Source organism: Dreissena polymorpha, chromosome 2, assembly GCF_020536995.1.
Source record: "Dreissena polymorpha isolate Duluth1 chromosome 2, UMN_Dpol_1.0, whole genome shotgun sequence".
In the NCBI taxonomy this organism is placed as follows: Eukaryota; Metazoa; Mollusca; class Bivalvia; order Myida; family Dreissenidae; genus Dreissena; species Dreissena polymorpha.
This window is the reverse complement of record NC_068356.1, coordinates 35,319,249-35,332,493: the sequence shown is the minus strand read 5'-3', so window position 1 is coordinate 35,332,493 and position 13,245 is coordinate 35,319,249. Positions and strand designations below refer to the sequence as shown.

Genomic DNA, 13,245 nt, shown 5'->3' with positions numbered 1-13,245 from the left:
GTGATTTTAGCATGTTTACGATTTTAGGTTTTATGAAAAGAAAACACAAATAGGGACAATATTCCTTCCAAATGTACATATGTAAAACGGAACTCTTATCGAAGCGTAAACCGGCTATTTATTTTATGTCGGGTATTAATTGAATTAAAAGCGCATCTGTAAATTTTTATTAAAATATAGCTTTCCAAAACGGTTCCGTAGCACGAAGTGATAAACTGAGCAACTGTAAAAACAAGACAAACAGGTCATGTGCGGTGTCCGGTGTGTCATATGCGGCGTCCGGTGTGTCTTGTACGGTGTCCGGTGTGTCTTGTGCGGTGTCCGGCGTCCGATAGGTCATGTGCAGTGTGCGGTGTGTCAAGTGCGGTGACTGGTGTGTCTTGTGCGGTGTCCGGTGTGTCATGTGCGGTGTGCGGTGTGTCATGTGCGGTGTCCGGTGTGTTTTGTGCGGTGTCCGGTGTGTCATGTCCGGTGTCCGGTGTGTCATGTGCGGTGTCCAGTGTGTCATGTGCGGTGTCCGGTGTGTAATGTCCGGTGTGTCATGTGCGGTGTCCGGTGTGTCATGTCCGGTGTGTCTTGTGCGGTGTGCGGTGTGTCATGTGCGGTGTCCGATAGGTCATGTGCGGTGTCCGGTGTGTCATGTGCGGTGTCCGGTGTGTCTTGTGCGGTGTCCGGTGTGTCATGTGCGGTGTCCGGTGTGTCATGTGCGGTGTCTGGTGTGTCATGTGCGGTGTCCGGTGTGTCATGTGCGGTGTCTGGTGTGTCTTGTGCGGTGTCCGGTGTCCGATAGGTCATGTGCGGTGTGCGGTGTGTCATGTGCGGTGTCCGGTGTGTGTGAGGTGTCCGGTGTGTCTCTTGCGGTGTCCGCTGTGTATTGTGCGGTGTCCGGTGTGTCATGTGCGGTGTCCGGTGTGTCATGTGCGGTGTGAGGTGTGTCATGTGCGGTGTCCGGTGTGTCATATGCGGTGTCCGGTGTGTCATGTGCGGTGTCCGGTGTGTCATGTGCGGTGTCCGGTGTGTCTTGTGCGGTGTCCGGTGTCCGATGTAAGGTGTCCGGTGTGTCATGTGCGGTGTCCGGTGTGTCTCTTGCGGTGTCCGGTGTGTCTTGTGCGGTGTTCGGCGTGTCATGTGCGGTGTCCGGCGTGTCATGTGCGGTGTCCGGTGTGTCTTGTGCGGTGTCCGGTGTGTCATGTGCGGTGTCCGGTGTGTCTTGTGCGGTGCCCGGTGTGTCTTGTGCAGTGTCCGGTGTGTCATGTTCGGTGTCCGGTGTGTCTTGTGCGGTGTGCACCGTCTATTCGTAGCTCGTTGCCAATCTTGATACCTTATTTTCATCTAATCTTGACGAAACTTTGTCAGAATATTTATCCGGACGATATATATAGGGAACCTGGCTATCCTGTATGCAGACACCAGGTCACCAAGTCAAATATTTGAAAAGTTTGTTACCACTCTCTTTGTTATCTTGTCGAAGCTTGGTCATTCTGATTTTAAGACAATATCTTTGCCCAGTTCGAATCACGGTAACGGCCTAAAACTAGATCAACAGCTTAAACAGTGGAAAACCTAGTTACCAATCTAGAGGCTAAATTGTTGACTCAATCTTGATACAAATACCGTTATAATGTTTATTTCGACTAAATCTATGATGAGTTTGAATATGTGTTACATGCGTCACACCACTAGATCACAAAGGCAAACCGTATACAAACCTCATTTCCTTGATAGGACAAAATTTATAACTCAATCTTGATTAAACTTAGTAAAAATGTGCATATTGACAAGATATAGGCCTAGTAAGACTGTTTCTCTTGAAATATATATGCCTAGTTCGATTCTTGATCAAGAGTGTAAAAACTAGGTCAACAGGTTAAATATTTGTTTCCACTTTAGATGCCACATAAATGACTCAATCTAAAATAGAACCTGGTCGGAGGGTTAATAGTGACAATATCTAGACCAATCGAGATCACTTGTGTCTATAAACAAGGTCACCAAATCTTTAAAATAAATCTTACCACTCTAGGGCCAACATTTATGATTCAAGCTTGATGAAACTTGGTCATCTTGACAAAGTCGAGGACAAGTTTGAATCTGGGTCAGTTGCGTCTGAAACTAAGTCGCCAAGTCAAATCTTTAAAAAAAGGTTACCACTATAGGGCCAAATGTATGACTCAGTATTGTTGAAACGTGGCCAGAATTATTAGCTTTACAATAGGAAGGTCATGTTTGAATCTGTCAAGTGTTGTACACAACTAGATAACAATGTCAAGTCTTCAATAATAGGTTCCTTGAACTCACGTGAGCGCTTTAAGGTCATCATGGCCTTATTGTTTATTTGTCTACCATAGTTTCTGATAAGAACTAGATATATCGTGAAATGCATGTTACGGCGGACTTATTCAGTCACAAACTGCTATCAATAATTGCACATACTGCGTCCAAATTCAATCACAATTTGTTCTCTAACAGTTTGGAGATTCTATTTTGCTTTTTGAGTGCTTTCTATACTGATACGTAATGCAATATGTTTTCTTCTTCTTTTTTTCTTCTCACACAGAAGCTTTACATGCATGTTGTGCTAGGATCTATTCGCGGCATTTTCGTCAAGTTTTCGTCAAGTGAAACGCCTGTTTATTGATATGCTACAAAATCACTCAAATGAAATAAATGTATTTATTTATATGACCTATTCACAAAAATTAAGATAATCAGCGTTACATTTATTATGTTTTGACACACTAAAGGTAGAGGAATCGAATCGTATCGTCATCGCATAATTAATGTCATGACCAAATTCGGTGGTTCTTTCTCTTTACCTCACAAACACGAAAAGACGAATGGGATGACTTTTAACGGGTCCTGAGCGTTTTACTCAGAATATGGACATGATCGTGCGTCAATATTTTGATAAGCATTTACAGCCTCATCTTTCTGTCTCCTGCTTACTTGAACCTATTTACTGTCATCGTCTATGTTACTTTTTTCATATAAAGTATCGGTATGTTACATTTTTTCATATTAAGTATCGGTTTCATTATTATGTTGTTATGATAAGAAGTCTGTTTAGAGCCGAATAACGTATTATCTAACAGACACGGTGTACAGTAACTGGGACATTGAACAATGCCAGACGAACCTTGTCTCTCCGTGTGCCTAGTACACTGTGTACTAGACTGAAATGCAGTCGCAAATGATAAGTGAGCATACTGACCAACGTGTACTGAAAATAATCACATCATGGGACGCAGAAGCGAAGCTGTTTGCTATTTTAAGTAATGAGTCGTATTGAGAAAACTGGGCATACTGCATGTGCGTAAAGTGTCGTCCCAGATTAGCCTGTGCAGTCCGCACAGGCTTATCAGAGACGACACTTTCCGCATAAATTTGATTTTTGCTAAGAAGATACTTTATTTATTAGCATATCTTGTATAACATGTCTGAACTTTATTGCTTTGTACAATCACTATGTTGTATGATCATATACATGTTTACATTGTATGTATGATATTGAATAAAAAAAAGAAGAGACTTTATTTAAACGAAAAATTTCATAAAAACGAAAAGTATCGTCCCTGATAGGCCTGTTCGGATAGCACAGGCTAATCTGGGATGACACTTTACGCACATGCATTATGCCCAGTTTTCTCAGAACACGACTCAAATAATAATTGACATTGTACATTGTACGACCGGCCAACGTCCCGAAGTTTTGTGTTGTGAAATCCTCTCTAAGTATGACATGGGTCTCGCTAAAACTTTTACAGCTCAATGACCTTAATGTGTAGATGATCGTAAAAAAGAAAAATGATGGCTAAGACAAGTTTAGCAGTCTTGTTTTTGAACTTGTCCAGTCACTCATTTTTTTCCGCTTGGTAAAAACTATGGATTTAAATTACGTAAGGGATATGATCACACATGTTAACATGGGACTATTGAGTCTGTTGTAAATACCACACACGTCCTCTGTGGTCATTGATTGTTTGGGTTATACATATCAGGGAACCACACTTAAACTACATTAGATTATGTTATTAAGATAATATTGCAGGGATAACTGAGTTCAGTTTATGGCAATTATTACACACATTCGATGCTAAATGCATGATATCATATATGAGATCATATTATTATTTGCTTATTTGTTGGATTAACAACTAAATACTAGTAAGTATATGTTAAAGTTTATATTATTATTTTTTATTATGCTATTTTGGCATATAAAACGCAACAATATAAAACCGTAATAATTTTCGCATATGTTATGTGTTCGGAAGTTTTCGAATTGCATTTACATTTTTGTGTCCGGAAATATTGTACGTTTATGTCCCGAGATCAGTCTCCAGTGTGGCCAGAGTATTGCTCAAAATGCCTTTGATGTGTTTCGTACATATTCAAGAATAACTGAGAAATGTTGCAGTGTTTCGTTTGCATAATATAGTCAAAGTTAGTGGCAAACTGACCAAACTCCGTATCATAGTATCAAGTATATCATAATGCCATATAAACCTCGTATGTTGTGGCGAAATCATATAGTAACATTTATTTTAAAGCGACGTTATAAAGCATGTACTTAATATTGAACTGTTTGTATACTGTTTATTTTTTAGTTTTAATGATATGATACACAGTTATACTTTCTAGAATACCCGTATAAGGTTCTACTTTTATCCAAAGCGTATGGCAAAAGCATAATATTATTTAATATGTCGAAGTTTTTCTTGTAATCACACAGGCGAGATCTACTACCCTGCATTTTTATCTCAAATGACAGAGTTTTTTTTTTATATTTCCAAACGAATCCACTTGTACACACCGATTGTTTATTAATAAATGTTATACAAAACATCTGGTTATAAACCTCTGAAATACTGATGCTATTTCAAATATCAACATACTTGGAATGCAAACGTGATGTACTCTTGGAATATTTTATTAACCCGGATCAATTTAATCGCATTTTAGAATCGCGTTGGAACATACCCAACTCCTACGGCACTGTTTATATCATGCAGTACATACACAAATGCAAATCCCTAAGTGTAAATACTATTTGGTATACAGTATTATTATATTTGCAAATTAATGTGATGAAAAGTATTGCTGAATTAAAATTCTTGTATAAATGTGTTAAGCCGACTCATATCCCAAGCGTAGTAGATTTGGATAATATAAATGAGAAAAAGAAATATTTTGCATCGATTTTGTGGTTGTTCAGTGTTTTAAGCCCATAATTAAAAAGTCATTGATTGCATTATGCAATGGTGTGCTTATTTTACTATGATTTCGTGGAAGGGAGGGAGATGGGGGGCTTACAGTTTCCCGCCCTTTCCTGTTTATATATACATAGACCGTTGAATATGAATTGAAACACTTAATTCATAGCAAAAACCGAACAAATAAAAATTAATTACCAATTCAGCATGGCCATCAAACTCACGTTTAACGAAATCAATTACGGTGTAGTTAATCTTGAAGGTAAATGGGTTTGCCGTCGTTACTCTGTCAGATTACCATTCCCTCGCACGATTTGAGTACGGAAAACGAGAGTTTCTGATCAGTGGTCTCGCGTTGTTGCTGTGAGAGAATGACAGAAGCAACGTAAACGGTAAACGCAATAGCTGTTAACATAGTGCTGTTGTCTTTTTGGTTTCAAATTATGAAATGATTTCATGGATTATGATTGTTACGTCATTGTGTAAAAGTTTAAGTGAGCGTTAATATCTATCAGCAAATTACGTAAATACAATTCAATTGTGGACTTTGAACAAAATTAAAAGACGGTAAGTAGCAATACAATGAACTATATATTTATCAATTAATATAGAAAGCTACTAGCATGACGTAACCAACAGTTGAATTGGCGTATCTACACCATGTAAATCTTATTTATTCATGTTACATATATTAACCTGATTTATTGTATGCTTTCCGGTGGTTTATAGAGAAATATCAGTGAATTAAAACTTTCACACCATTTTTATCGACTATCAACAGTGCTATGATAAAATCAATCACACACTACTTTGGCAAAAATTGATATCGGAAAATATGAGTTCAAAAATGATAAACGCTCTAAAAGCGATGTATAGTATCGTAAAATCAGTAATTAAATTCAATCATAACTTTTCCGACCCATTCTCGATACACCAAGGAGTAAAAGAAGGTGATTCCAGTTCATCACTGCTTTTCATGATGTTCGTTAATGACATGTTGGAGAACATAAATACAGATTTAGATGTTTTATTCACTATAGACGAGTTGAAATTATTTCTTATTTTATATGCTGATGACCAAATTTTATTCGCAACGTCACCAAACTCACTACAACACATGCTAACAGACATAGAAGCATACTGTAGTGCATCGAAATTAAAAATAAATACAGCTAAAACAAAAGTGCTTATCTTCGAAAAAGGAACACATTACACAAACATCGATATCTTTCTGTATGGTGAAAACTAGAAGTCGTTACTTCCTTTAAATATATGGGGGGGTATACTTATTTAAAAACGGAAACTTAAACAAAACGCAAAAATGCATAGCAGACCATGCGTCAAAATCAATGCACCGACTTGTCTCAGTGGTCAACATGTATGAATTTAGCACAAAAAGCAAACTCAAACTCTTTGATATCTTAGTAGCATCAATTTTGAATTACTCGTCTGAAATATGGGGTACTACACAGGCGAAAGATATTGAAGCCGTACACACGAAATTTTTAAGGAAATTACTGTGTGTAAATAAATCAACCAACCTTAGCGCGTTGTATGGAGAATAAGAAGAATACCCTTTAATAAAATACGAAAAATAAACATTATTAAATACTGGTTTAAACTACTATTATCAAATGAGAGTAGCTTGATCAAAATTACATACAATATGCTAAAACAAGATACGAACAATGGACATACATACAACAATCAAAACTGGGCATACCATGTTAAATCCATTCTCGACAGCATCGGCATTTCCGAATTATGGATAAACCAAAACATAACCGAATCTAAATTTATACAGTGCAAACAACGATTATTAGACACATACTCAAACATGGCACGCCGATATTAACAGCTCTACCCGTCTCTCTACGTACTGTTTATTCAAACATAGTTTATCGTTAGAAAGTTATCTAGACAAAATTAATGAACCAAAATATAAAATTGCCCTAAGCAGATTCCGTTTATCATCGCATAACCTAGAAATAGAAAGGGGGCGATACAAAAATATTGAAAAAGAAAACCGTAAGTGCAAATTATGTAATATGAATACTGTAGAAACTGAGTACCATTTCTTACTAGTTTGCCCCATATATACGCACCTAAGAAGAAAACTTTTAAAGTCACAGTACTGCAGATGGCCTACAATTTCAAAGTTTCAAAGTCTGATGTCCAGTGAAAATAAAACTATGCTTATTAATCTAGCAAAGTTTATATACGAAGCTTCATGTTTACGACGCCTACTAGATACGTAATTAGTATTTTAGAACGTTACAACCCTTTAACATTATTCCATCTTTTCTTTCACGCACAACATACCTTAACTCAAATTCAATTTCTCATTCCTTATAAATTTGAATAGCATTATAAACAATGCTTATTTGTTTCCGCTCAACTTTTTGTTTCATTTTGAATTTATTTTTTTTAATGGCTAAGCTATTAATAATTTATGATATTAAATAAACTTTCAGAAATTGTTATTTTTTATGAATAACTATAACCATAATCCTCGTATTGAAATAATTTGATTTTTAATTATTCCTATAACTTGTTGCTGGATACTAACTTAATTTTCAGTGAATGAATACTGTACTTCTTAACATTACATTGTTGTCAATGTTGAATATATTTTTTTTTCAAACGAATATATTATATATTTTTTGCACTAACACCATGTGTTCAATTTAACACTTAATCCACATCTGCCATGACTTGTATTACTTGTATATATAAAATGTATATGTGTAGGCTAAGAGCTTGTATAAGCTTAATTTGCTGACATAAATGTTGTTGTTGTTGTTGTTGTTGTTGTTTCAAACAATGAAAATTATCAGTGAAAATTATCGATAATTTTCACTGGTTATGTTAAATGACGTCATTTTTTTGACGAAATGACGTCATTTTCCCAGCGAAATTCTTTAATTAAACTCAATGTGTATGAACTGTGAAAAAAGCATAAAATAAAAAGAAAATTTGTTGGGTTCAGCTGCGCCACTCGTGAAAATATTATTTTCTATGATCACTCGTGAATTAAAATCGATAATCCACCGAACCCAACAAATTTTCTTTAAAAAAAGTATTCTTTATTTATATGTGGTAAGTATCAAATTAATGATTCATAAAAGACATTAATAAATACATACATAAATCATGTCATAAACTTTATTTTTACTTAGAAAATCTGTTTTTCAGCTTTTCTTCAATAATTACAGATTTGTTTTGTTTTACAAGTAGGTTGTCTATTTAGATTTAACGGTTGCTATAATTACGATGAATGAAAAGTAAATTCTCAGACATCAATTCCACAGGCTTTTTTAACTACAACATATGTATATTTCGACAAAAGCTTTGTATTCAACACATTTTATTTGGGAATGAATGAACAACACATTTTGATCATTTGAAAAGGATTTTGGATATCACGCACAATGATTATCATCATTCTCCTTGTTTAATAACTGAAATCGACGGAAAATTGTCTTGAGGACGGCAAATACAGATATTATAGTTTTCTTCATATATTTGTGTTAAAAAATAAGGGTTGAATATGGTTACCCATTTGTTAAAATGACATGAAACATTTATTTCAACACTCATATAATCGTTTTTCTTCAAATTTTTAGTTGGCGGCGTAGGCTCATCACAAAAGAGAACTTTCTGTCCGGAATGCCGACCTATAAAGGTTTGCAAAATATAAAAATATAAAGTACATTCACATTCAGACAATTTATATGATATCCAGTGAAAAGAACAGACGCGTCGTTTAAGATGTATTCCAAACCTAAGCAGTAGTATATACTTTTGTGACATGTACGTTAATGGCTTTTAAAGCGAAATAATTTGTATCGCTAAATTTAAGGCTAGTGTTACATCTGTACTTTGCTATTATATACGGCAATGTTGTTAGTCTAATTTTAACTACAGAAACTGTCTTTTTCACAAAACATATAGGCACACGATGTATCAAGCACTAGGAACACATTATAACATGAGGTTTAGTATCCACGAGTAACAAGCGCACAAAACAACTCAGAAGAGCCTGAATTCTCAAGTAATGGCTTTTTCAGTGCTGGATTCCGAAAATTTCCTCCTATTTGATTTGATTTCTCTCTTCTATTCTGCCATTCACGAGAAGTTGTCACTATTTGTTTTGTCGGGTTTTCTAATGAAAACGCTGACGCTGTCTTCGGAAGGTAATTAACACGATCGCGGAGAAATTGTAAATTCAAACTATCATGAAATATTTGCAAATTGGATTCCATATTTTAGACAAGCTTTCAAGATATACCAGATTCTCAGATGCATATGAGCAGTGATATATTGATTAAGGGGCTCTTTACTCGGTGTAGCTGACAAAGACGACTTTGGACCTAGATTCATTTTTGCAATTATGTAGCGTGAAAAGTCATTGCATAATAAAATAACGCCTATTTTATAATTTTATGCAATTCAAACTTATAATTGTGGTTTAATGCCCACAAACAATGTTAAAAGTCAATATGGATTAGAATTTAAATAATAATTTACACAGAGCGTTACGAATAAATTTTCGACAAAATACCAATCACTTCAAAGAAAGATAACATTAACACTGTTACTCTTTGTTTTTCATAAACAGAATGCTTTATTTATTGCAAATACTCAATTGTGATCTAAACTTAGCAATCACTAGGTTCCTATTCATTGGGCGCTCGTCGATTAAAACAAACAAATGCATGTTGAGCTCGAGTCGCGCACCTCTCGTTTATGGTGTTTAATGACGAACATATATGTATAAACTTGTATGCCGTGCACGTGAGTTTATTTTTTAATTGTGAGTGCGTTTTATGGCGTCTTTTTATGATTGTGTCTCTAAACAATTTCTCTAGTATATAATGTCTATAGTGTCTCATAATACGACGAATAGGTATTCATAATTCGCTTTATGTATCTGCGTAGCAAGAATACGGTATCTGTATGAATACTGATATGTATGGTATATTATTATAAATAAATTGACCGTGCTCTGTTAAAAGGGGGTTTAATGCATGTGCGTAAAGTGTCGTTCCAGATTTGCCTGTAGAATACATTTGTTCGCCATGAGAAATCCAAATATTAGTAATACAGCGCAACAAACATGTCAATATTGAATATGTCAGGGATAACATCAACATCTTGTACACATTTGGGCTATAGTCTTTGAAAAAAGGGGTTCAATGCATGTGCGTAAAGTGTCGTCCCAGATTAACGTGTGCATATTTTTCGTTTCAAGAAAGTCTCTTCTTGGCAAAAATGAAGTTCATGCGTAAAGTGTCCTCCCTGATTAGCCTGTGCGGACTTGAAAATGAATTTTCGATGCATTCTTTGATGAAATATTTGCACATTGGATTAAATATTTGAGAAAGTCCTTTAAATCATACCGGGTGATGCCGAACACGGGAATTTAGATTGTTACGTTTGTACATTAAGATATTTATCAAGGGACTTTTACTGTAAATGAAGTATGTCTTAGTGGAAATGCAATGTTATTTATTATTGATAGAGCCGACGTTTGTATAATTTATCTATAATATATATTTTTGTCACAACTATATTACAATTTAAATAACTTAAACATATCCCGTTCACAAATAGATTGATCAATGCAAAATAAAAAAATAATCATACGCGAACTGGGGAGACATATAGTTTTTGCCCTGTCTGTTGGTTTGTTTGTTGGTTTGTTTGTTTGCGTCAAACTGAAACATTTGCGATAACTTTTGCAATATTGAAGATAGCAACTTCATATTTGGAATGCATGTGTATCTCATGGAGCTGCACATAGTGAGTGGTGAAAGGTCAAGGTGATCCTTCAAGGTCAAAGGTCAAATATGGGTCAAAATCGTCAAACTTTAACTTTTGCCATAACTTTTACAATATTGAAGATATCAACTTCATATTTAACATGCTTGTGTATCTCGTGGAGCTGCACATTTTGAGTGGTGAAAGGTCAAGATCGTCCTTCAAGGTCAAAGGTCAAATATATGGGTCAAAATCGTCAAACTTTAACATATGTCATAACTTTTGCAACATTAAAGATAGCAACTCCATGTTTGGTATGCATGTGCTTCTCATTGAGCTGTACATTTTGAGTGGTGAAAGATCAAGGTCATCCTTCAAGGTCAAAGGTCAATTATATGGGCGGACCTAGTGTTTCACATCACATCTTGTTTTGTATAAAAAAGATATTTTTAAAACCTACCCTTGTCATGATACAAATAACACTTCTGGCTCAGCTGACGTTCGATACAGTTCGTTGGTTGTATTGGCTCGTTAAGAAATCATAAGTAACAATGACCAACATTTTGTGAACATAGCTTTCATAGTCGCCTAATTGTGTGGCACTCTGTAGCAGGACATGTGGATGCATTCATCGGGATTAAAACCTGACGAGGTAAAAGTAAACAGAAGAAAATTTCTACTCACCGAGACCTGGGGTCGTATTCCAAAAGCATCTCAAGTTAAATTTTATTCTTAGCCTTACATTGAGAAATTTTCTTAAGTGTTTCATTTCAAATTGCAATAGATTTGCATAAAGATATACATTTAAATAGCATCATTATGCCAATGTTCTTTTATGAATACCAAAAAAAACATGTGTTTCCTTATTTAGATAAGAAATACAAAACATGGTAATTTTAAACGTAAGTGAAATAATTTAATAAATGACTTAAGATGTTTCTGAAATACTACCATTTGCTTTGCTTTTTCCATTCACTGCCCAATGTCTGACCTAACAAGACCGACGGCAAGGTTTTAAATGCAATGTATATTAAAGTCAATCGATATGATCGGCAACGAAATATATATTTGATATGTAAGAGCTAAGAAAATAAATCTGATTTGTCCGATATGTATTGTACTGTTTCTGTCATTAGAGAATTAAATGCAATGACACCCAGATCAGTGTATGTCATCGTTGTTAAATAGTAACATAGTAACATTTTAACATAGATTTTCACACAATTTGTTTTACTTTTACATATTGAAAAAAAGTACATTCATTTAAAAATACACATTATTGCTATATTTTTTTTAATTTATACAAATTGTATGTAAATAGTCATTTTTTTATCTTATCCCTTTATCACTCGTGCTACAGTGTGGCTAATATGAAAAAACAACACGTTTTTATTACTAAAAGATAAAACAAAATATTCTTAAACATATGTGGTCCATACATATGGATTTGTATGTATTCTGCTTGTTTACATTTAACTAAATGTAAACAAATGATGTACATACATTTAAAAATACACACATGTACAATACATCTTTTTGAGTGATATAACTAGTAAAGTGATTCTTTTTATGAGCAGTTATCATTCGTTCTACATGGTCGCTTTTTTATGAAATACATTACCTTTATTTCTAAACGCTTAAACGAAATACTCCTAGACACAGGTGCATTTCGTTTTTATTGTCTGATAATTATCTAGGTTCGCACGTATTTTAGGAATTATTGGTATTCTAAGTATAAATATTTGATTTTTGAAGCTAGGCTCAATGATTGTTTTATCCATTCTATTAGAGACTGTTAACACATGCATGTGTGATATGCATCACGAAGATCAACCGCTGCTATAGTTTGTATCTGACAATGTCGTAGGCGACAGACCTTTATTCGCGAGCAAGAATTAAAATGAATTGAATTTAATTGAAATGAATTAACTGTTTATAAAGTTAGATATATTAGTTCATTTATGATATCGACATTGCATTGTACATGTATCTATTGTTTTGTCGAGATTTGTATCAATTTGTATCAATAGGAATGCCAAAAGTACGTGACATAAAATGTACATCTATAAAACACAATAACCCATGTAGGCATAGTGGACTCTCCCATCCTTCTAAATTGGATCAATTTATTTCCAAAATAAGGGATGTCTAGTATATTTATTTTTATATTTAAAATATTTCTTACAGAAATTCCTTTAAGCAAACAGCGCAGACCCAGATGAGACGCCGCATCATGCGGCGTCTCATCTGGGTCTACGGTGTTTCACAA

The 13,245-nt window shown here is 34.9% G+C and overlaps 2 protein-coding genes across 6 annotated transcripts in view; one reads left to right on the top strand and one right to left on the bottom strand.

Moving 5' to 3' along the window:
- The window catches only part of LOC127866575 (cGMP-dependent protein kinase 1-like), a 212,936-nt gene that overhangs the window by 9,874 nt on the left and 189,817 nt on the right, over positions 1-13,245 (top strand). Inside the window, exon 2 of one of the 5 annotated variants that reach the window (XM_052407201.1) lies at positions 8,840-8,898. The exons of the other annotated variants lie outside the window; for them this stretch is intronic. The gene's annotated coding sequence lies outside the window, so the exon portion shown is untranslated. The remainder of the gene's footprint in view (positions 1-8,839; positions 8,899-13,245) is intronic. 5 annotated transcript variants of the gene reach the window in all.
- LOC127869653 (TIR domain-containing adapter molecule 1-like) lies at positions 505-1,254 on the bottom strand. Its single transcript, XM_052412311.1, has one exon. It carries the CDS (start codon positions 1,252-1,254, stop codon positions 505-507), a length of 750 nt encoding a protein of 249 aa, XP_052268271.1.